At 40.3% G+C, this 25,148-nt stretch overlaps 2 protein-coding genes across 9 annotated transcripts in view; one reads left to right on the top strand and one right to left on the bottom strand.

Moving 5' to 3' along the window:
* Nucleotides 1-15,985, top strand: part of POC5 (POC5 centriolar protein) — a 32,022-nt gene extending 16,037 nt beyond the window's left edge. For all 6 annotated transcript variants that reach the window (XM_032969184.2, XM_032969019.2, XM_032969271.2 and 3 more), the window contains 8 exons: nucleotides 157-333; nucleotides 2,402-2,506; nucleotides 3,442-3,621; nucleotides 6,719-6,881; nucleotides 7,657-7,805; nucleotides 9,183-9,335; nucleotides 11,511-11,714; nucleotides 14,267-15,985. In XM_032969184.2, coding sequence (XP_032825075.2) covers nucleotides 157-333; nucleotides 2,402-2,506; nucleotides 3,442-3,621; nucleotides 6,719-6,881; nucleotides 7,657-7,805; nucleotides 9,183-9,335; nucleotides 11,511-11,714; nucleotides 14,267-14,449 — 1,314 coding nt within the window. In that variant the 3' untranslated portion in view covers nucleotides 14,450-15,985. The remainder of the gene's footprint in view (nucleotides 1-156; nucleotides 334-2,401; nucleotides 2,507-3,441; nucleotides 3,622-6,718; nucleotides 6,882-7,656; nucleotides 7,806-9,182; nucleotides 9,336-11,510; nucleotides 11,715-14,266) is intronic.
* Nucleotides 15,986-17,657: 1,672 nt separating this feature from the next.
* The window catches only part of LOC116951118 (uncharacterized), a 44,618-nt gene continuing 37,127 nt past the window's right edge, over nucleotides 17,658-25,148 (bottom strand). For all 3 annotated transcript variants that reach the window (XM_032969657.2, XM_032969580.2, XM_076065348.1), the window contains exons 12-15: nucleotides 24,116-24,211; nucleotides 21,292-21,490; nucleotides 20,318-20,449; nucleotides 17,658-18,685 (exon numbers count right to left, since the gene is read on the bottom strand). In XM_032969657.2, the coding sequence (XP_032825548.2) occupies nucleotides 18,624-18,685; nucleotides 20,318-20,449; nucleotides 21,292-21,490; nucleotides 24,116-24,211 (489 nt within the window). In that variant the 3' untranslated portion in view covers nucleotides 17,658-18,623. The remainder of the gene's footprint in view (nucleotides 18,686-20,317; nucleotides 20,450-21,291; nucleotides 21,491-24,115; nucleotides 24,212-25,148) is intronic.

The following is a 25,148-nucleotide window of genomic DNA, read 5'->3' as shown; positions in this document are numbered from 1 at the left end:
TGATTTGAAAACATGTTCTATGTGTTACAAACGTGACAATGTTGATCACCGCTTGGCTGTTTCCTAGCCGTCAACTCTTTTACTACAACCTAACAATCGTGACTGCATTTAGAAGTCATTGTATCAGTAACTGCAAAATGTTTGTCCTTTGTTTAGAGAAATGTTCTGATGGAGCTGGGTCAGTGGATGCAGTCCATGCAGCAGGAATACAAGAAAGAGTCTCAGGAAGAGCAGGAGAGGCATGTGGCTGAAGTCGGTCAGTTACATGCCCAGTTGGGTGACCTACGCCAACTGCTGCACACCTTTGACAAATCTGTCAAATGCAAGGACCAGGTGAGGCTAAATGTTAAGGCCTTGTTAAAACTTGACAGCACCACATTATATCGGATGTCGTAGCGATGTGTTCATGAGCTGGATGCATATAGTTGTATTTTGCAGCAAAATGCACAAAAATATCAGCCAACAAAGTACATAGAATAACCTCTGTAAAATGTGTATGTTGTGATTACTGATGATTATACATTCCCCATTTTAATTTCCATCGTAAAACTATGTACAGTCTATACAGTGACACCTTAAAAACACTAACTTTTAATTCCATGTATTATGTAGTTCACTGTATTATTTCAACCAGGCTTAAACATGCCATTGTTATTGCATATTTATATTAATAAAAAATTGCACATTTGGTTGCCTTTACTTGTAGTTGTGTGCTTTACTTGGGAGCTACAGTCACGGGGTTCTGGTCATGGGCCCAGTCAAGTGTTTTGGTCACACGGGTTCTCCCATGGTTTGTCACATTGAAAAGTGTAAGGTATGGGCACTGGCGGAGCCAGTGGGGGGGGGGGGGTGGGGTGGCACATGGCCCCCCAATGATCCGATCGAAATCCCTAATTTCGATTGGATCATTGGGGTTTATTAGTGATAAATCGGCGTTTTGTGACCCCCCACTGCCACTGTGTAGCATATTATTATGTGCCAGGAACTCTTATGAGATGATAGGACAATAGTTTTAGTCCATAATTGGCAATAAGTAACGGTAAAGCAGTTATAAGTGACTCAGAATTGTGCGCAGTTGCGTACACAGCACACGACTTCCCTGAAAACACACCTTCACCGAGCGCGATGCCGATCACACACAGTTCGAATTCGACCCTCGATCGATGGCTGCGACATCGCCGCACACGCGTCGAATAAAAAGCAAGGGACAAGTCCTTACTAACAACTGCTATCATTTTTCATTGCTGGAGGGGTTGCCCCCCCCCCCTACCTGAAAATCCTGGCTCCGCCATTTGGTATGGGTAATCTCTAGAGGGTGGTGCTATGGGCCTGTGGGTTTCCAGGCTGTTCTCTATCCTTATGGCTGCCTCTCAGTGAATAAAGTTGCGTATTTTAACCTTACTGTCTCTTCATTGTGAGAGTAGACATTTGTAAGGCGGCATCTGAGTTAGCATATACTATTTAGGGGCGACAACCTAAAATGTTACACGACACTACAGATGCCACCATATAAATTGTCACCGACTAAAGAGTAACTTGACACTGACACGTTTTTCTTTACAACGGATATTTAACCAATGCAACAGATGTTGGTGAATGAGCAAGGTTTCAGTTGTATAGTGTTTCTTGACAAATGCAGAGAAACAGTATTCTACGCAGTCTATTTTAAAAAAACGATATAATTTGAGCTTTGATGAAAATATCCTCTCCTCAAATATAACGACTAACTACATTGCCTGTACACTATTGACGTGTATACTTATAGGTAAGAGACATTTTGCGAATCAAATCTGATTTTTATGAAGGTAACTCCCATATATAGTGACAGCAGTTTTACACAACCTACATCCTCTAGTCCAACTGCATTGTTGGTGTGATCAATGTTAATTACTGTATACAGATTTTCAATGTCTCACTGCATATTAATTAATCTCTATCATGAATTAATGTTAGCATGACTAGGTATTGTCATAATATTTAAGCAAAGCAATGGGTACGTGCATAGGTGTTAAGCCTTTTCATTTGGAGTAATCCACCCGAATTATGGTTACACGTTTGAAATTTACTGCAGAAAAAAGGTGTATTATATATTTACAATAGTGAAAATAATTTCCTAACTATTTACCTTATTTTCCTCTCAAAAACCTCTAACTTTGTTTAATGTTTGGAACCTTTTCAATGAGCAGTGAAGTGTTTTTTCTTCACACTTTGGGCTAGGTCCAAACTTGATTTATCATCGCCATTACAAACTAAAATATGCATTCTCCAGCCATATTTTATTGTAAAGATATTGATCGCATTGGTGTAGAAAATGTATTAAACTTTTGATGAGGCATTCCTTGGTCCACGATTGGTATATTTTTCAAGATGATTTATTTGGAAATTGCTTTAATTATCACAGGTGATCTCAAACCTGACAAACGGACTGCAGAAGGAAAAGGAGAAAATGGAGAAACTGCGGGCGTTTACCCACTGGAGGCTTCGATATGCAGATGAACAGCAAGAGGTGATTTTCCAGATTTCGTGCCATGGAATTACTGTTGCATATCAATTAAACCCCTTTAGCGATTCATTCCTGGGCCCAATTATCATTATAATAGGATGAGAGAGGCTCAATATCATTTGTATCTTTTTTTGTAAGTGACCTTTTTTAGAAATCAAATGTATTGTTGATGACACAGTTGATAAGACATTTGATTTTTCAGTAAATTTGGGCAGAGGACTAAAAATACTAAAATAAAACGATTCTTTAAATGGTCTCCTATAAATTCCTCTACCCTATTTAAAGCATTTGAAAGTCTCCAATTATCCTAATATTTCTCAAGAGCCTCTAATCTTTTTGAAATAATAATTCAGCCCAGGAATGAATCACTAAGTGAATCATGTTCATGATGATTGTTTAATTGACCTCATTGCAACAGGGCTACGCATAATGCAGTGTGCCAGCAACATGTTCTAACTTGCTTGTAATACAAATTACTTAATTGAGTAATGCATGTTTGAATATTGAAGGGTTTGCCTGTTACACAGTAGATTCTAGCAGGTAATAATTAATATGCCAATTTACAAACTATCAGGAAACCACTTTTATTTGACTCTTATCAGGCCCCATGGTATAAAGTGCAATCTGCCTCTCTTATTCACTGTTTCTAATCTCTCTATATATGCTTGCAATGCTTTAAAAAGGTATTTACTGATGCATAATAAAAATGCTACATATGTTGTAATCTTGCTTCTTATTTATTTTCTTGGAAAGCAGCATTGTTGTTATTTGTGCATGTGCACCACTGCCACCGCAATATCACCAAATAGTTTCGGTGATGTTCGGCTGGTTGCAAAAATCTTGAAAACAATAGGGCTTTTACTTTGGTTTAAAAACAAGACGTTGCCAAAAGGAATGGTCGTATTGTTCAATCGTACGTGTTACTCGCCATTGTTCAGGTGTTTTGTAGCCGCCTGGCAAGGCAGCACTATCGCCGAGCGCTGACAAAGAAAGTGTGGGCCGCCTGGCACTCGCTCGTGGAGATACGCTGGCAGCAGCGTGTGGAGCGCGCATGCCAGGCCCGTGCACAGGAAGTTTGCATCCAAGTGGGCAATGACTACGAAGCCCGCATCATCGCGGTATGGCAAAAATATAGAAGAAACTAACATGCATGCTAAATATGTGTTTTTTTCTTTCTTTATCACAGGTACATATTCATAATAATGATTTTTGGGTTAGATCGTGTGAATATAAATGTGTCGTTAACCCACCACCACCCGTTACAGCCAATTAGTAAGGTTCGTCACGTAAATAAAACGTGCCAATGAGCTACCACTTCAGCACATCGGCGTGATGGCGAGTCAACTCACAACATGAACAATTGAGTGTGACATGCCGCTGGTGATTGCAACCAGCTTCATCAGGCGACTTGCCAGAATTGTGAAGTCTTCCTGCTTTCCGGTCTTAAAAAGAGCAGTGTGATGTCATCACTGAGCTTGCGTATCAAATTAACAAGTAAATATCTCTGAGATCTTAATTGTGACCCCTAAAACATGAAGTAAATTACTGGCGACAGCTAACATTGTTGGCGAGTGACAGCTGAACCGGTGTAGCTTCCCTCACCACCCCTTTTCATCAGTCCATATTGACCAGCAAGGTGTGGTATGATCAAGCAATCTCCATAACTGACATGTTGTTGGGAGGCCTTCATCCAGCAGTCGATTGACAAAGAGATATACACTTTTTGTGTGGGGGTTTTATACTAATATCAATGGAGATGAAATAGCAAGTTTGTTCATTCTTAAACATTTTAATCTATTTACTAAAACAGGATGCTTATATTCTTGACCCCAGTGTTAAAAGAAAAATAACTATTTTGACATTTAACCCTCCTGAAAATGTTTTGAGATTAGGTGAGGCTTGACTTTTTATTTATGACTTTTTACATGCAGTATATGTCTAATCGATGATGTTCATATTATAGCAACTTGAGTCGATCTTGATTTGAAGCTTTCGTCACTGCAGGAATCCATACCCTCAGGTTCTTTCTCACTCTTACACCTGTGCTGCTTTCGTTTACTAATTCAAGCTCCTTGACATGCTAATTTCTCCAGCCCCCACACCATAAACCCTCCCCACTCTCCCGTCAACTCCTGCAGCCACGACTCTATAACCCCCCCCCCCCCTCCCGTACCTATATAAAGCCACAACAGCAGATCATTCTTTCTCACCTGATGACGGACGCTTGTGTTGCGGCCGAAACGCCGTGTTCTTTTATTATTTTTCTATCTACGCAACTTGAGTCACTTTCACTGAATGAATAGTAAGCCCTATCTTTGTATACGTTTAAATCTGTGTCCTTGTAATGCTTTCAAAGTATTTAATTACATTAAAAAATATATTTTTGCATAGATACCTTTGACAGTAATTTGCTGACCTCGTTGGCAGGTTACTTATATCCATTACACTATTATTTCAATATCATGGTGCTCAATACAAATAGAGCATTTTAAAGTGCATTATCCCCTGGCTTGGGCATAAGCACGCAATAGGTTCCACCACCAGGGGGCCTGCAGCAACTTCTATTCCCTTATGTAGCCACCACTTTTTCAGCTCTCATTTCCACAATTAGCCCTTTTGCGTCTCTGATGTAACACAACTTTTTACTTTTCTTTGTGTATTTCTGCACTTTTTTTAAATGCTGTGGTATCCACCTATGCTTAAAATAAATAAGTAGGTAAGGGAATTTTTTTAAAGCTCTGAAAGAAAATAATATGCATACATTAATGAATATGTTTGAGGAAATACAAGATGCTTACAGAACTAGGCACAGCAAATAATTGTCCTTTATAAGAGCAAAAGGAGGTCTAAATGTGTAGGTATATCTCTGCAGTGGCACGTAAAATTCAGAGAATAATTCCTCTAAATGGCCAATCTTTTGAACAGAGATGAACCACAAGCCCTCTGTGTAATGATTGAGAAATATTGGTTAGCCAAATGAAATATAAGGGCACCACGGTGGCGAGATATTAAATACCTCACCTGGTATGCAGGATCATGGGTTCGATCCTGTCCTGACACCTGGTGGATATTTGAATTTTTTCAGGTCCTCCAATTTTTCCCTTCCACATTTATAAATATGCGTTTAGCGTATTTGGCTGCAATACATTTCCACATTATAAGCCGCTTCGTTAAACTGTTTTTTTTGTGGCCAGGTTGCTTCTGAAAAAGTAACAGCTCATTGGGCCTTACCTGGTAAAATAAAAAAAATAGTTTCGTAGTCATTTTCACAAAGCAGAATGCTTAAAATCTGAAGAGGCAAGTAACCTTCGAAGCTTAGAACAATAGAAAAAACAGCATATATATTTTAGGGATCGTTGGAGTGTGGTATTTAGCCTACAGTATTGAATGATCCGTGGCCACCAAATGCAGAAGGGACTGGACATGACAAAGCAGCATGCGGCATAGAGTGGAGAGCATTTGCCACGAGAATAGGAAGAAAGTTGTTGCCCAATTAAAGAAGGGAGATATAAAACCATGTTGCACTCTGGATGGATAGGTTTATTGAGCATTTCATGGAAAGTGTGGTCTTCCAGACATTTGCTGAAAAATAAAAAAATAAGCAGAATAAAATGGTGCTGCTTAAGGGATCACCACTGATGGTTTAAAGCATGGACAAGTTGACCATTTATGAATTTACTTGATGCAACTCTTAGCAGTTAGAATAGACATTGGAATAGTTTTAAGTAAGGACCAGTCAAGATCAATAAACATGTTGAGAAGGTAGGTTTTCATAAGATAACATGAATTCCTTTGTAAAGTATAGAGGGCAAATTTAGTGTGACGTTACAGGTGTTTGAGGCAGGGGAAATGTCTTACTACATGAATCATAGAACTGGGCAAGTTTTCGGTGTTTGAATATACATGCCAGGAATTTAATGGGTGGGAGATGTAAACAAGTTGGAAGTTTGCGTATAAAAAGTGAAAGGAAAGGATTGTAGATGTGATTAAGAAAAGGTGGCGGCTGTAGTGAGTGGGCACCCAAAGTTTGACAACGAAGGAGAACACCTGATGTTAGATTTGGTGGGTTTTTCGAGCAGAACCCCGAAAGGTTGTGTTCACTGGAACAGTTGTGGTATCCAGCAGAAGGAGCAGCAGGTGACGAGAGATGCTGTGGTACGGAAGGCATTGCTTGCGGTTACCTTTTTAACTTAATGGGTTATTTATAATGAATAGTTGAACGAGGCCTTGGAGGAAGCTCAGGGCAAGATGGAGCAACTGCAGGGAGAGCGGGAGCACTACAACGAGGCGATGAAAAAGGCATTCATGCGTGGCGTGTGTGCTCTCAACTTGGAGGCCATGAGCATGTTCCAGGACAACGAGCGCAGATTAGAGGCTGGTAAGTGCAGGAACAGCACCTGTACACACAGATTGATCTGGATGAATTACGGTGGAGTTTGATGCGTCTGTGATTAAGATATTGAGCGAAAGCATGGTTTGCCATCATGATGGAGCCAATCCTTGTCTATGTTCAAAATGTAATCAATTATGGCCATGTGTGCTTATCAGCTGCGTGGCAAGCTTTAGTGCATTTATGGAAAATACAGTGCTGACGTAGACCTAATTGTGTAGGCCAGAGCCAAGCTACACCCATGCTGCAGCATCTTTATGAACTTGTAAGCAATGACCATTACCTCGCAAGTGAGTCGGCCTACCTATCAGGATGGCAGGCAAGAAAAGACCAGTTCATGGAAACTGTAAACTGACGTGACAAAGATGGTTTCGGTTTGGTGTTCTCAAGTGGGAATGTGATCGCCTCCGTCAATAACTACACTGTTTTCTTTTTTTACCAATAGCATACATTCTTTTCTATAATTTTAAGCGACTATCAAGCATTGCTGAAAACATAGTTCAAATGCAGAACATTGTTCTACTTCGCCCTTCATCACCCCATCTCGGGAAAATGGTTCAAGTCTCATTTGGTAAGAATAATCAGGGGCCACGGTCGGAAAGGGCAGGGTCTGCTTGGGTACGTCGAGCAGCTGGGGATCATACTGTTCATGATGGCATTATTATTATTCCAGCACAGGTTGTTGTTGGCCTGCTAAAAATTAGTCAAGAGAAATGTTAAAGGATCATCGGCTCTCGTGTAAATGTTTGGGCGGCGTGTTTAGGTGTGCATACAGCACCACACTTTGGACCACCTGATAGCGGGAGTGCTGGGGGTGGTGGACCCTCAGATGTTCAATTCTCTCAACAAACCGACTTCTCTGAGGGTGGAGGTGCAGGTTTGGCTGAGAACAGCTGTGGCCGGGAACAAATGGTAAGTTGTCCTCCTTTGCTTGAGGCAAAATCGTGAATGATCCACTGGCATGAGTTTGGGATGTAGTGAAAATTACATTTACTTGTAAATTAAATTCTGCAAAAAAGCTACTCTAAAACAAAAAGCAACCCCGATAATAATAATAAGGTATTATTGTGTTACCAAACATCATTTATCCATAGCAATGCATCGATTTTAATTTATTCCTTTAAATAAAAGCAAGTAAATTACCTATGAAATCATGGACTCTCGGAATCAACACGGCCATCCCAGGTTTAACATGTCCCGGTGGGCATCGACTTCCATTCGCTTGATATGGCATGTGAAGAGAAAGTTCTGCTCCCACAATGCACCGTGCTTAGAAACATGCAGTGGTTACAGCATGTACAATGAGTGATACATTATGATGTCGCTCCTGAAAGGCATGTGATCATCATTTTATTATTTGCCATCATTAACAAAGCTTAAAATGTACGACTCAGAGTCCAGGACTCAAAATCGAAGTGTGAGAATGTAAATAAAGATGTAAGTATTACCTCGGTTGTGCTATTCTTTTACGGAAGTAGTTAACTTACGCTTTAAATATATGGAACTTGTAAGACAACCTTTTTGGCTTTGATTAAGTTTGTCGTATCAATTTTAAATAACTCTTTTGAAATTCTCTGCACTGCAGGGAAGCACATTTGAATATTTTGCATCATATTTTTCACGTCAGCTTTCCATTTTTTACAGTTACCATTGAAAAAAGATCCAAACTTAGTGACACTTAGAGGCTTTGTTTACATTGGTGAGAGATTGGGATCCTGGTTGCCTTTGTGATTTTTGCACACTTACATCTGAATTTGTGGTACATCCATTTAAATTCAGTCATGTCTTCCAAAGAATAATTTGTTTATTATTAAACACTGCTTGCATATTGTATTCATGTCCATGTAAAGCACTGCTATTTCAACATGCACAATTTGACTAATCCTTCAGTTCATCATATTCCATCGTGAATGCATGTCATTGATTGCTGTATTTTGGCATATGCATGATTGATTTTATCATATGGAACCTGCTCACCATTTAAGCAGTACTTTAATTTATTGAGTCGGTGATGTTATTCTGACAGAACTGAATATTTCCATGGAAAAGTTTCAAACTCGGTTTTCAAGACCCTCCGGATATAAATCATATAAATCACAGTCGCATACCACTTTACGCGAGTGTAATGTATAAATGAAAGGTAATTCTTGGAAATACTGACAGGGTGGAAGAAAGAACACTTGCCATAAGTCATGAAAGCTTTCCTGGCTTCCCTTGTGAACAGAACACACAATGAAGGGCTTTCCTCTGATTAAATAAGGTCCTAATTGAGTGCATGGTTTCTTTCAGGTGTCTTTACCACTTGCTGCTGGTGGCTCGGTCACCTGCCCAATGCACGCTACGCTGCTCACAGAAATAAGTGCACCACAAAGTCATGGAACCGCAACCCTCGGAGCCCCACTTCTTGATCACGCATCGGTGCGAGCGTCTTCTGAAAAAAATGTAAACACTGATTTGCATTTCCGTCCGAAAGTCGATTGTGTACAACGACATCTGCCTAACACTTGCATGTTTCCATTATGTATGGACATTCGATAACGTAATCTAAATTCCTAACATGTACCTCAGTATACTTTTGCTCGTAACTTTTATATTTAACTAAGCCTGTTTTAACCCTTTTTTACTCATCTAATGTGTTCTGTTGGTGTAATATGAGCATTTATATTCTTGTTCTAATCAACTTTAATTATTGTTCTTTTTAACACCATTAGTATGTTCAGGTGCTTCTCAAATTGGTTGAGTATCTGTCTAGTGAATGTATATTTACAGTATACAAAGACAGACTCGACTCTACCATCCGATATTAATGTTACGCCCATAAACTGACACAATTCAGAGCTATTGAAGTAGTGTTTCCAGTTTTTAAACACTGCTTTTGCCACGCACCTGTCACTCCATGCAAACCCAGTGGCAGGCACTGTCCTCGCAATGCATGTTGGTGCATGCTTGTTATATCCAGTGCTATGGAGACGAGATTTAGTGGATTGCTGAGATCAGTGAAACAAATTGGCGCTATACTGTATTTACTGTTTACAAATATTAATTTAACGTACATTTCAACTGCCTACAGTTACGTTAGTTTTTTTTTATGTCTTTCTAGCTTTACTACCCGGCTTTGCCCGGGACTTGGATTCTTGTGTAGGATTAATTTAATATTCTCTTATATTTCACTGAATAACTCTGAAAAAAATTGATGCTTGCAAGAAAGACAAAAGCCGAAACAAATAAATTTAACTAAATCGGAAGTTTTTCACTGAAGGAAATTCAACCTTAACCCACTTACACGTAAGGTAGATTTAGGCAAATTCGGGAAGGGAATGACGTGGCGAGCTGAAAATTGTCGCGTTCCCTTAGAAATTCCAGACAGCATGAGCTGTGCAAATTTCATGACGTCAGAGCTCAGCGTTGGAGAGTTTTTGCTGCCTCACACAGACAGATGCATTTTCTGCTTTATATTTATGAGCGAGCTGAAAATAGTCGCGTTGACTTAGAAAATCGAGACGGCGATGCCGCGCATTTGTGCGGGATACACGGCCTCCGCGGAGGGTTGGGATGCGTGACGTCAGCAAGGCACACTGCGTAACGATGCCGCACGCGTGTGACGTCACAGGTGTGACGTCATCGCTCACTTGCCGTGCAAAATATTACATGCATTATTGCGCCCTCCAAAATAAAAGTCTATTTTTATACCGGAAGCTACCCACATGCCAAATTTCAAGTTGCATGTCGGGAAGTATGCTAAGCATTTCGAACCGACACACATTCACATTTCCCTTTTATATATATTGATTCAACAATATTGTAATTACCACACCTCGGCTCCATGCTGTGTTTGTGCGATAGCCCAGCCTAATTAGGCCCTTGCTCTCGTGATGCCTGATGTCACAGGGGACTGCTGGAACTGTCAGGTTGCTATATATGTGAATCTACCTACTAGAATTAAACAGCTCCATTAATTTTTCTTAAGTTTTACACCTGAAGTTTGATTAAAGTGTAAGTTATTGCAGATATCTCATGGGTAATCGCTCATTAAATATGTAAAGGTTTGTATATACGTTTTTGTATTAAATATTTTTGACAGGATGATTCCAGAAGTCTTATTTTGATTGGACTTAAATTAAAAAGATACTATGCATAAGATATCCCCCATTGACTTCTCATTAAATAGTGCTTCTTTTGTGTTACCCAAAAATTTATAATTGGCTGAGTTGATCCCAGACTGAGGTTTGAACTCACAAATTTATTATTGAGTCACACCCTCAAACTACAGTGCCAGCCGGCTGGATGATTTATTTCACCTGTATTATGGATCATTGATTACTGAGCAATACTATTACTTGGTGTTAATGTGCAAAGCCTTGTGGTGCCACGGTGGCGAGATGTTGACTACATCACCTGGTATTGACCCTCATGCCTGCATATTTGGAGTTTTGCATGTTCTCCCCCGTGGTCGTGTGAATTTTTAGAAACATGCGTTTGACTGTATTTGGCTGCTATAAATATCCACGTGATAAGCCACTTGGTTGAGCTATCATTTGTGGCCAGGTCGCTTCTGAAAAAGAGCTAAATTACAAAAATAGTTTAACAAGTGGCATATGTTCCATCGTCTCCCTGCAGCCACCAGCACGAGTCGTTGGTGGTGCTCAGCAGAAGGCAGGGCGTTCTGCGTCAGCAAGGCCTCCATCATCGTTTCCGGGCGAGCGGCTTGGGCGTGCAAGCAGGACGGCAGTGGAGCCTGCTGCAAGATTTGGCCGGGGCATGGTGGGGCTGGCACCGCCAATGAGCACAGTTGTGGTTGAACGGCACCACCCGGTCACAAAGGTGCGTTGGGGTCGTAGGCTAAATAGATTGGGGGATTCTTTAAGCTGTAGCAGGAGAATTTAATCGGCTCTTAAGAAATAAATTAGTCCATGTAGCCCAGTGCATTTACATTCTCAACATTGAGCTCGTGTACATGAAAGTATTATTTTGTTTGCACGGATGCTTAGCAATTTGTGCTGCTGAACTATCAGTATTGTAAGGGTCACGTCCAAAGTTTATAAGCAAACCAGATCTTAATTTAGAAGAATGTTCCAGTACTTTGCAAATGCATGTTGCTTAGCAAGTTATTTTATAATAACGGTAATATAAATTTTTATTTAAAGCTTTCGTGACTGCAGGGATTCATATTCTTGGTTCTTTTGGTAAAGTCACGTAGAAGGGAAACAATAAAATAATAAAAATATAAGACAATAAAATTCTCACGACGTTTCAACTGCAACACAAGCAATCATCAACACAAGCAATCATCTTCTTTGGTTCTTTCGGTAAAGTCACGTAGAATGAGAATAAAATAATAAATTGATAAAATAAAATAACACAATAATATTCTCACGACGTTTCGGCCACAACACAAGCGGCCTTCATCAGGTGAAGGGAGCGAGACTGTCTGGTAGGACAGCGCTGGAGTGAGAGAGCCACGTTCAGATCACGGCTTTTAAGCTGTGTGAGAGGAACAAAGAGCCTTGACGAAGGAATTAGCATAAAATTTAGCATTGAAAAGGCTGAATGATTAGCTTGTGACTGGTCACAGAAATAGCTATGTTAAAAGTTAAAGCATACACATCCGCAGAGGCACCCATTGTTAAAAGGAATTAGCATAGAATTTAGCATTGAAATAGCTAAATTAAGGCATTCGCTTGTAACTGCTACAGAAATAGTTACGTTGAAGTCAGAGCATACACATTCACCGAGGCACTTAGTACAAATCAAAACAGGAGAATTTAGCATTGAAATAACTAGGCGAATTTAGCATTGAAATAACTGGGTGATTTGCTAGTGACTGGTCACAGAAATGACTACAAATCTGAGCTATTCACAGTACTATATAGTGAACCAATAAAAACTAAAATATAAATTACCTTCATGTTATCAATAAACTCTATATTCTCCAATCAGCTAAGCTACCAACCATAAGTCGTTATATATCACAATGCTATATGGCGAAAAAATGGGTGGGTTCTTACCCTCAAATTTCCGTACCACGGATAGCTACGGGCCCCATTCAGACGGACGAGTTCGTCAGGTGTGAAAACCACAGCAAGAAAATTCTCGTGAGAATTTTATTGTTTTATATTTTTATTTTGTTGTTTCCCTTCTACGTGACTTTACCGAAAGAAACAATAATATAACGGTAATAATATATGTAGTAGATTATGAAAATGGTTATTACCAGCGCAAGACGTGAATTATTTATTATGTTTACATTTTGTTGGACACATACACCTGTACGAATTTTAAAACCTCACCTATTATAAATCTTAACATCCTTCAATAGTCAGCTTCTATAGTGAGGTTACTTGATTGCCTCTCACCTCTGAGATCCTGGGTGAGCAGTCACCTGGATCTGACATGTCGCGGGAATTGATGGGCTGAGCCATTATTGAAAAGTAATTTTTAATGTCTGTTGTAGAAATACGTTGTGGCATTTCACAGATCACAGAACAAATTTTAATACTTGAATGACAGTGGTGTCGCATCCAAAAAATATTTCTGCAACGTCGATTTTTTTTGTCAAAAGTGGTAGCAAATAAAAAATATATATGTAACACATTCCAATGTTGAGAACCAAAAGTTTAGTTGATTAACATTCAATATGCATTGGAAAAAGTTACACCATCTATCTAAGAGGCCTATAATGAAAAAAGTAGTTTAGTTATATCATCTGGTTGGGGCTGTTCCTTGACCTAATGTGATCTTCACAGGCTACGATAGTTCTAAATTAAACTTATTCACCTAATGGCGTGGTACCATTATCAGCATGCATATGTAAAGACATCCTGAATAAAGGTCTCACCCAGCTACTGCGATTTCTCAAGAGTCTTGTGATATTAAACTTCATCTAGTTACAGTTCATGAGCTGACTTAATTGCGAGAGGAAACTAATCAGAAACACTATAAAATTAGGTACATGTCAGCAAAGTAAAATTCGTGGTCAGTATAGTTACAAAAAGTAATGTAATTACAACCAAAGACCAATCAAAAAGAAAAACATTCCACTGAATTTCATGAAGAGGAGTAAGACCAGTATGTAGAAAGCAAACAAAAGCAATAACATTGTTAATTGTACTAATAGTAACAAGATTACTTAATTGTTAAAGATAAAATAATCACATTTTAGTTAACTCGGTTGAGTAAACATTGTATTTTTTTGCTGACAAGGCGCATTTTTTAGTGTCTCCAAAAACGGGGCGTCTCATTGCCACCGGAGGTTTACGGTGCCCACCGTGACCGCGAGGGTACATTACAACCGCACGAGCGCATTAAAAAAACAACAACAACAACAACAGATGACCGACAATGTGGCATTTCTTCTATTTTTTTGTGTGGCACAGCAAACGGTAGGGCACGCCACGGCCGTGCGACACCCACGTTCCGCTTCGGTGCCAGTCGGAGCCGGTGCTTCAGACGGTAAAGCGCCGGGGGGGTCCAGCGCAAAGGGTGGCGGCAGCGGCGGTAGCGGTAGCGGGGGGGCCCTTTTGTCTTCAGGCGGGCACACCATCAGGGTGGTGGATTAACAGTGGCGTGTGTGCAGCTTGCGCTCCCCATCAATGACAACACATCGTACATGGAGCAATAACTGTTCAGGTCTTAAATTTATAGTCTGCGCTTGTCAAGTTTTCCGTTTCATGGTTGATTTTCTATGTTTTTTTAAAATCGTGTTTTTTCCTGTATTTAATTCCGAGATTTTACCATTTCTTGCTCACTTTTATAGTAGAACAACAAATGTAATGACCATGCCAGCTTGTAATGTGTAAGATTGTGACGTAAACTTTTACAAAGCGGTCATCTTAAAGTGAAATACTTAAGATTTTACGTAACATTTGACATTTTAAATGTGAAATCTGACATGTTTCAGTGATTGTGACGTTTTTATTTAATTCATTTACAGTACTCAGTCCTTTTGATGGAATGAATTCTGTTTAAGAGCATAATGTAATTGTTTTTTATAAAACAAAATTATTCTTTCAAATGCATTTGCAAAATTTTCCATATTCAAAGGTAAGATGAAATATTTTAATTTCTGTGATACTTTTCTTTCAAATGCACAAATTATCCACATTTTTAAAATAACCACGTAAATATAACTGTTAATCCAGGTTAACCTTTTCTAGTTTAAATAAATTTAACTTGTAATATTGATCATTATCTTTATCATAAAAAATTCTGTGGAAGCATGAACTGTAAAACATTTTAAGGCACTTATACCAATATGGCAAGAAAGTGATGAGGCAACTGTATTTGGACTTGTTACTCCAGTTATGTGATACTTCAATATTTTATCACAAAATGTATACTTCCACAACTTTGTTTTTGTCATTTTCCCCCATGTGTATCCTGATTGTGCTATCACAACATCTTGGTAGACAGTATAAATCTCGATCCCTCCCAGAGCAGTAAAATTTCTAGTATTGCCGAACAGTCCTCGAAAGTGGATATCACAGCTCGACTTCGGAAATAATTTCAAGTGATCTCTGGTCCACAGCCAGTAGAGGGCAGCACTTCTCACTTGCACTGCATATAAAAGCAAGGTTTGTTACATGTCGCTCATACCTTATTTGAATTCAAGGCTGGATTTTTGCCAAATGAAGTACATGACCAATTTTAATGTGATAGCCTTTTGTGCAGTCATTAGTGACTGGGATAAGATAATCAACTCGCTACACTTGAACCAATTTAATCACAGGCAGCTCTATGGATTTGTCCAGAACCTCAGCATTCGTAGCTCAGCACTGACATCTTAGCCACTCGACCACCTCTGCACTTATCACATTTTAATGGAAGTAAAAAACTTTAATCGGTTAACCCACTTGGGCACAATAAATATTTTCACGTGTAACATGATCCCTGTATTAAACTGATCGACATTACCATAGAGTTAGTGTCCATTCCAATACGTTTATACTTATTTGTCTTGTAACTTACTCAGGCTGCTCTCTTGAGTACTATGCTATTAATCCCAGAATGCTTGTCACCCTATATATTTTCTATGTTTCCCAAAGTGTGTTTATATTGACTGGAAATTACTTTTAATAAAGTTTTTTGAAAGCTCATGAAGGAAATTGTGGTAGGTATTGTGCAGTTGGAATCTATTTTCTGGGCTTTCATTTATAAAAGAGACAGGTACAGAATAGCCTAATTTTGCATATATTACAATCTGTTATGGAATTTCTAACAGTTCACTGATAATTCCACATAAATGTCTGAATGGTCGCAAGAATCCGTTAACTGAAAACTGGGCCATGCCATTGTGAGCCACCAAGGCTGAAATTAGATGATGCGGCTTCAATGAACAATCATTTTGCTTGCAGTAATATTTGTGGACATTTAACACAAATAAATTTCAGTCTGAAATTCAGCAGGGTCTGATTCCACACCAACAAGATCTCATTTGATACCAACAAGGCCTCGTGTTGCTAATTAAGGATTGGTTCGTAGTGCGGTTATGGTGGCCCATAGTGTGGAATCTCATCTGTCAGGCTTTGCGGGTGTGGATTGTACCGACAGTGCCCAAGAGGGCTTGGTAGCCCATTCCACCCCACTAATGTGCCAGTTTTTCCTCCTCCAGTTCAGAACTTATTTTAGAGAATTTCTAAAAGAACCTTAGTACTATTTTGTTTGTCAAAAAGGTGTGGAGGCATAGGCACTTACATAAAATGACAAATATGAAATAGATGGAAACAAGGATGATTCTATATAAATCAATATTTTATAATTATGTTGTGCTTTCCGTTGCTGTTGATGACGACATTGAATATGAATATGATGCAAATATGCAGGAATTAACCAGAATAACAATGCAAAAGATGCAGGAAGAAAATCAGAATAACTGACACAAAGTTATATGTTGTACTGTCACATGGTTATCCCACAGCCCAGCCGGTTTGTGAGTTACATCTCTGATCACTAACCAGGTGTAGTGTGGCTACTCCTCCACCAGGTTGCCTTTGTCTCCCCAGGAGACACTGCGCCAGGCACTGATTTAATTCTCACTTGACCTAGGGGAGGCCCAGGAATAAATATAATTTCACCTGCTACTTGTGTTAGATGTGGCTGGGAATTAGTACCTGTTCTGAGCATTCCTTAAGTTAACGCTAAATGAAATGGATGCCTGGTGCCGTGAATATTGGCACAACTACACCAGAATCCCATCTCCATGACCATCACCAATGTCATCAGTAGGACCTTCAAAAACATTTTGAGCAGCAGCATCCGTAGCTTCAGAAACCGCATATTGATGACATTTGCAGTACAGACAAGTCCACAAATACCCCCTATACATTGAGGGCTAGCTTTGCTAGTGAGGATGACTTAAGTGTTCATTTAGGTAGTTTAAAGTGTTCCAGACGGACACGAGGAAGATTGAAAGAAGATGGTGACCTGGATTCAGTGTAGCCAGTCTATATTAAGCCAGACGTTAAGCAAACTTTTGCCAAAAGCGAGGTAGACTTAGCATCACAAAGGTGTACATTGCATGTACAAAAGCCCTCGGTCGTACGAAGGCCACCAGCTCAACATCACCGCATGCGTGGCCCTTTTGTAGTTTAGATCAACTCAAGAGTTGAGAAAATGTGGCCATTAAAATAGGCAGAGAGAGGGCTTAACTTTACACAATGGGAACCCATTGGTTTGCCTTAAGGCAATAAATACATTCTGTAAATTTAGAAAATCCATACCAACAGAAAAATATATAGGCTGGAAAAAAGATTTGACAACACAAAGAAGTGCATTGCATCTTCAATAGTTCTCCGCTTTATGGAAGGCGATAGATGGAGAAGTACAATAGGCCAAAGATGGAGCATTATACAATATTTGTCAAAAATATATATACTACAGAAATGAAAATATTCCAAAATATAGATATCGTTATGTATATGCTGCATAAAATGCAAACGTGTCATGTATAAAAATAAGAATAGGTTTTACACTTTGGCAATAAAACAGTTTGTGTTAAGATGTTCAAACACCAAATAGAAACCTTTTGCAAGGAATCAAGTTTACATTCATCACACGGTACTTGTGGTGAACATGCTCTGATAATTATATATATTGTCTTTAAAACTAACTGGCCTAGACCAGAGACAGCCTTCTTTAGGGTCTAGTCTGTTTGCATGTTCACCACACGTACTTGTGGTTAACGCAGGCTTTATTCCTTGCAAAATAAAATAGTAAAACCTATTCTTTTTTCATACTTTGATCCTTACAAAAAGGTCCCATGTTGGTGTCATGTATCTCCGATTAGCACGGCTGGCTAAGTACGGTACGCGCAAGAAGTTCAACATGTAAACATGCACAAGTAACTAAAAGTGGGTTTCAACAATCTGGTTGAAACTTCTCATCCTGACCTGCGCTTCCACTGAATAAAAGTTATGCTCTATATATGAAAACAAGTCTAGGATAAACTAGAGCAATATAAAAGTTACGTGATCCCTCACTGCTATATCCGGTCAGATACACAGGCAATTGCATTGCATGGAATTAACAAAATGCCTACTCGCCAGTCCCATTGTACAATGCTAATAATTTAACTTTGGTAGATTCTACAAGTATGCGTTTCTTGTAAATATTGAAGTAAACAATGCAGTATTGGTATTTCTTTGGCATTTATGAAAATACATCATCTGTGGTGTGTTTATTATTTCTCAGTAGGCATGGCCTTAATTGTCTTTCCATTGAACGACGATGCAAATGTCACGACACTGTGCACTTCTTTCCTGCCACATGTTCTTCATGTGCCTTTCTCCTCATCAAGTCTGAAAAGAAAACAAATACACATTTACTCTGCATTCCAGTTATAGCTGTAACAAGCCAGGTATAAGAAGCACAGTGTAGCAACTATGAATTAACAGTTCTATGTCAATGGGCTACTTGATGCCACATTGGTTATGGGAGCTTGACTATATTTCACCATGCTGGTCAGCGCAGGTTGTTTAAAGCAATGGGTCAAGGACTAAATTTAGATTTAATGCTTCGTTCACCTCGGCCGTGGCAGATCACTGTTATAATTCAGTAGGCTCACATGACATTGACTTCTCCAAGACAGAGGTTCTTTGCAAGCCATCTGGCTACCATGAGAGATTCGTTCATGAGGCTATCCACATACAAACACAGACAATTTCAACCGAGAAGATGGATTCTGGCTTAACAATCATTTGAAGGATTGATAAACCATTTCGGGTCTTAATTGATTGTTCACGCTTAAGGTGGCTTTCAGACCGCATCCATTATTTTCGTCTCCCCCCTCCTCTTTTCCGAACATAGATGGACTCGTCCATCTGAACAAACTGTCAAATCGCTATCCATGGTGCTAACGTTAAAAAACTGCCACTTTTTTCAAATTTTCTTGTTGTGGTTTTCACACCTGATGATGATTGCTTGTGCTGCAGTTGAAACGTGAGAATTTTATTGTTTTATATTTTTATTATTTTGTTTCCCTTCTACATTACTTTACCGAAAGAACCAAGAATATGGGTCCAGGACTAATGAAGATATACACATGCCACTGATGTTACCTACTCGAGATCTGTGAAAAATAATTTCATAGCTCATTGGATTCCTCCAGTGTGAATAAATATTCTGATTCTGACAGGAATCAAACTGGTCTCCGGGTTCAACGTGCAGTGCCACTACAGCCAAGAATTATAATATTAATCAGGAAAGCTTCGCTGAGACTAGGCATTTTCAGGAGTCCTGCATTGGGATGATTGGTTAATTCCATGTGTTTGATTTCATGGCGATAAATCTGGTGTTCCCAAAAAAAAGAACCATGCCTCTAGGAGGGTAACAAGCTAAGATGCACAGATAGAATGAATAATTAATTTCTGTACTGCCATCTTCTGGCCATTCGCAGCCCAAACCTACAATACCAAATGCTCCCAGGCAGGCTTCCTTCTGAATGCCAAGTAGGTTGAAACTTGCTGAGCTGTGGGATATGATGTGATCGGATGCAATCAAGGTTATTTAAGGGTAAACGTTTCTAAATGCGAAATTTGGCGATGAGAATTCAACTTATTGGTGAGTCAAAACAGTAATAATTGGCGTATATAACACTTGCACACGTGACAATCTCCTTGGTTGGCTATCTCAGCCGGAAGAGGGTTTCGCGACATTATTTCAACTAGACGATCACGTCCGTGAAGAAAAAAAAATCGATTCGCTGTCAAATTATGAAATCAATTATATGTTTAACACTTAGGCTTTCGCGAACGATATTATCCATTGAGGTTTTTTGGGTTAGATGGCGTAACTATACGTGTCGGGCGGTGGTGGGTTTAACGACATTTATATTTACGCAGTCTAACTCAAAACACCTATTATGAATTAATTCTCTGTGCTGCTCATTTTTTTTTATTCTGGGTGGGTTCCTGCGTGGGTAGGTGTCATACCTGCCAGGTCCCTGCGCCCAATGCCAACCAGCCCCTCGTACAGCGCCTTGATGGGGTTATCATTGAACTCCAGTACACCGTGCAGCCACACCAGCAGCATGCGGTGGGCATGCTCCTTGTAGGTCTTTTTTCCTACCAACCCGCAGGCACGGTGCACAGTATCAGAGGTATCCAATGAACAATGGGTAGATGTACACCAGCAGGCTGTTGTTAACAAGGGATGCTGCCCTTGGTGTAAAGGTTAGCACAAATGACTTGCATTCCGATGCAGCTGGTGAAACAAAGGGCAAGTTTATTCAATGTCTGCCGCTGTCAACCCAGCAGCATAAATAGGGACACCAAGTTTTGATTTAAAGCTTTCGTGACGGCAGGGATTCATATTCTTGGTTCTTTCGGTAAAGTCACGTAGAAGGGAAACAATAAAATAATACAAATATAAAACAATAAAATCCTCACGACGTTTCGACTGCAACACTTGATGATGATTGCTTGTGTTGCAGTCGAAACGTCGTGAGAATTTTATTGTTTTATATTTTTTTTATTGTTTCCCTTCTACGTGACTTACCGAAAGAACCAAGAATAGGAACACCAAGGTCGATCAGCAGCTCCCGTGCGGTAAGGTAAAGTGTGGGTACACCCACCCCTTCCAAGTTGTCTGGCGAATGTAGTTCAGTATTAGAATGCATAACAAGGGTACACATTCTTGCTTTGCCCTGTTTACATGCCAAAGGAATGTTCCCTGGGCAGAGAAATGCAAATTCACTCTCCAAAATCTGCAGGCCAACAGGAGAATGCAAGGGTTGTGGTGTCAATTCTGACTTAAATAGTGAGGTGTGACTTGCTATTCAGCAGTAGAGTAGTACTGGTAGACTATTATGAGAAGATATGGAGGAGATAGAATGTAACAGGAGTGAGAGTGGGAGCACATGGAAGGTTATGAGATTGACACAGTGCTGTATGTAGTAGGCCCTCACCTTCCCACTGCTGCTGGATGGCCTGAATCTGTGCCTCCGTAAATTTCCAATGTGTGGCAAGCTGCTGCCACTCCTCTGGCCGGAGTTTGTCCCTCGCCAGGTCCCACAGAACGGATCTCAGGTGCTGCGTCTCGGCTCGTCGATCTGGACGGAACGTGACTGCTCCAAGCACACTCTCCTCGTTGTTGCCCTCCTCTTGCTTGGCATTTCAGAAGGCAAAAAGGAAAATGTTGAACTGTGTGATTTTTTTTTGGAGCTGAAGCATATTGCGAGTATACACTATTCCTTCAACTGTAAAGTAGAATTTTTTCCCCCTTAACTACAAATAATACTATCTACAGGGACCAGGGGATTAATTGGGATTTTTTTTCAGCTTATCTGCAGACCCGCAAAAAAAATCACTTTATATTTCACAATTTGGTCATGAATTAGTGTCCCGCCTTCAGAATCATTTCCAGCACTAGCCATTTCCTAGCTGCATTTGCATTGCCGCCTCTTGTCTCGACTCCTTCAACTCGCTCCTCGATGTATTCCCCAAATCCATAACCATCAAACTCCAATTAATCCAGACCACCCCCAAAATACGTCTGTCCTGTGCATGCAAAGTTGCACTGTAAACAAAGCCACAATACTGCAGGCCTCAGATCTCTCCATTTGAGCCACAATCTGAGCTTGAGTTCACACTACATGGTCTTTCTAACCAATCTTCAAGATCGTCCATGGACTCCCCTACCCCTCCATCCCCCTTCACGTCTCACTCTACTTCCCTACATAACTGCCATGTGCTCTCCACTCAAGCAACCAATGCCTTCTGGCAAAACCCTCAACCTCCACGTAAATTAAGTTTGCACCTGACACTGCCTCCACTACGATCTGGAAAACCATCCCCCCCCCAAGACATTTGTGCTGCCAACTCCATGACCCTGTTCAAGTTCAGGCTCAAGACCTTCCTCTTCTCGTCTATGACTCGCTGTCCCCTATCTATGAAGTTATTTGAATCAAACCTCACTTAAAATATAAATTCCCTCCATGTTGTCCCCGTGATGCACTTAATCCACTTTTAGTTAAGCATATAGAGGTCATTGCTTTTAGATACGATTAAAAAAATGTTTTTACAATCGGTTTAAGTTTATGGCTAAGTGCACTTCACCACAGACCCAAAACAAAGAGCAATCGCCACATTAAAAAGTGAGTGTTATCGACCCCTTCTAATTTAATTGTAAGTTCAAAGCTCACTCACTCTCCACAAAGATAGGGCTCCTTCCATGGCTGAGCATGTTCCTAAAATGAAATGTAAAATTTCCTTCTGAATACAACTTCAAATAGCCAGTCAGAAGCCAACACTTCCTGGCGTATGTTCACACACGTTTCGCAATACTATGGGATCTTCAGAGACCACCGTCTCCAAAAAACCATGGAACTCACGAGCTAAAGACGTGACAACTCTCCATTCATTGCCAGCAACATAGACATGGTCATTGTTAAACTTGACCATTCATCAATAAAAAATGTAAACGTTTATTTTTCTGGGTCACTCCGAATCACTACACGCCCGTCTGAGCCCACGTGGATCACGTGTGTCCTTTTGGGTTAGTCTGCTTGCTGAGGATGTGTTCTCTTCAGCATCTTCTGGATGCCCGCAGTCGTGCGTGGCGAAAGCTCGAAAGGTGTGTTAAACGCACGCCCCCTAATCGGAGCGATCACACTTCGATAACGAGTGGTTGCGAAAACCCACGCGCTAAATCGACACACGTGCGAGGTGTTGCAGGGCAGCCCCGGGATGCCGAGGTTCAGATAACATGGTCTGCAGGTGAATTTACGTGAAATGTTTCGATTTAAAGCTTTCGTGACTGCCAGGATTCATCTTCTTTGGTTCTTTCGGTAAAGTCACGTAGAATGAGAATAAAACAATAAATTGATCAAATAAAATAACACAATAAAATTCTCACGACGTTTCGGCCACAACACAAGCGGCCTTCATCGCTCCAGCGCTGTCCTCCAGACAGTCTCGTCCCCTTCACCTGATGAAGGCCGCTTGTGTTGTGGCCGAAACGTCGTGAGAATTTTATTATTTTATTTTATCAATTTATTATTTTATTCTCATTCTACGTGACTTTACCGAAAGAACGAAAGATTATGCGAAATGTATTTTGTATTATCACGTATCTACAACCCCATTTCCCCACATCACAACGGATCAGAGGAGGTTTACTCTAGTTCAGGGGTCGTCAACCCACGGCTCCCGAGCAGCCTGCGGCTTCTTTGAGGGCCGCTTTGTGGCGCTCTGTATCAAGGACACCCCCCCCCCCCGTCTCATATTCACATGCATTGTGGCTCTTACGGGTTTTTTTTTTACCGAATTGTAATAAAAGGCTATTATTGCTATGTTGGTCGATCGACCACTGTTGTAGTTCTACCTCTTTATGGACCTAATCTATTCTACGTACTTACAATCAGTTTGCTGTGTGTATACAGGTCACCAAAACATATAAAGATGTTTTAATCTCTTTGAAAAACACATTAGACTCGATGCACACGATGGTAGCATAATACTTGTCAACTCCGTTTTATTCCCCTGCAGAATGAATGCCTCTCCCCCCTGCTGTGGGTTATAGTTGGGTTTTGTGCTTATCAGTGATGGGGGGCCCATGATAGGTTCAAATATCACTCATGTTAGCCGTGGCCGAGAATAGCGGTCAGATCTCCGGGTTCATGCGGCTTTGAGCAAACCCACTGCACCAAAGCTCTCCCCAATGCAAATATAAATTCAATGAAGTGCAAAAGTGTTATCTCCAAGCAGGAAAGTAAAGATTGCATGTTTTACCTTTCTGCGAGTGAAGTAGCGATCGGCTTTGATGATCATGTCCACCAGGTTGACCTGATTAGCCCTGGCTGCCACCTCCAGGCAGCTCTTCTTTTGCTGAAAGAAACAATGTGGACAAAAATTGCATTTAAATATGAAACAATAACGCGGTAAAATTATTTGCAGAACTGGTCATAATCAAGGTTTTTGGGTTAGAGCGCAGAAATATAAATGTGTCGTGAACGCACCACCACCCGACACAGCCAATTATTAATTAAGGTTTGTCACGTGAACAAAACGTGCCAATTTACTATTAACTATCAACCCTGTCCTGTTTCGAGACGTCTGCAATTTGCAGGGTGGGTCCTGTTCACCGCTGAATCTCGGAATGCGCGCGAGCGGTTAGCGTTAATTTTATTTAGAGAGGCACAGCGCTGTTGTTTTTAAAGACATTGTACTCACAGCAGAGAACTGTAGCGGCACAAGCACCGCTATCCCATGCTTACAGCAAAAAAAACCTGGTCGTAACTATTTCTGAGAACCCACCATTATCGGTGGCAGATTTTTATTCAATAAGCAGATAAGTTCCACAGAGCTAACTGATTTCAAGTTGATCATGAAAAGCAACAGGAGCAATGTGCCAAAAGAAGAGAACACGGCATGTAATGTTACAATGTGTTGTTTTTTCTGGAGGTACAAGTGCTGTTTCTTCCCCCCCCCAGTGAAAAAGACAGGCACCTGCTACACTGTTGACAATGGTGTATTGCACAGAGTTGTGTACAAGCGGAGAGGAGTTGCGATTTGAAAATGGTTAGTGTGCGGTAGTTCAAAATATGGAAGGTATGGACGATGTGTTTTTTCGTACAGTATCAGGATTTGATGGGTGGTAGGTGAACACTAATGATGCTGTGTCTTGTCCCCTTCAATCAACCAGTTGCATTGCTGTCTGAGGGTTCAGAGAGGCCACGTAGGTAGACACATTTAACATTTCGGGGAGTAAAAAAAACGCAGATATTGGACACATCAGCCAGCAGGAGATTGACTCGGCAAGTTT

The sequence above is a fragment of the Petromyzon marinus genome, chromosome 1 (assembly GCF_048934315.1).
Source record: "Petromyzon marinus isolate PM22_M1 ecotype Great Lakes invasive population chromosome 1, UKy_Petmar_22M1.pri1.0, whole genome shotgun sequence".
Taxonomy (NCBI): domain Eukaryota; kingdom Metazoa; phylum Chordata; class Hyperoartia; order Petromyzontiformes; family Petromyzontidae; genus Petromyzon; species Petromyzon marinus.
Note: the sequence above shows the minus strand (reverse complement) of the source record. Positions and strands in the feature narration are given on the sequence as shown.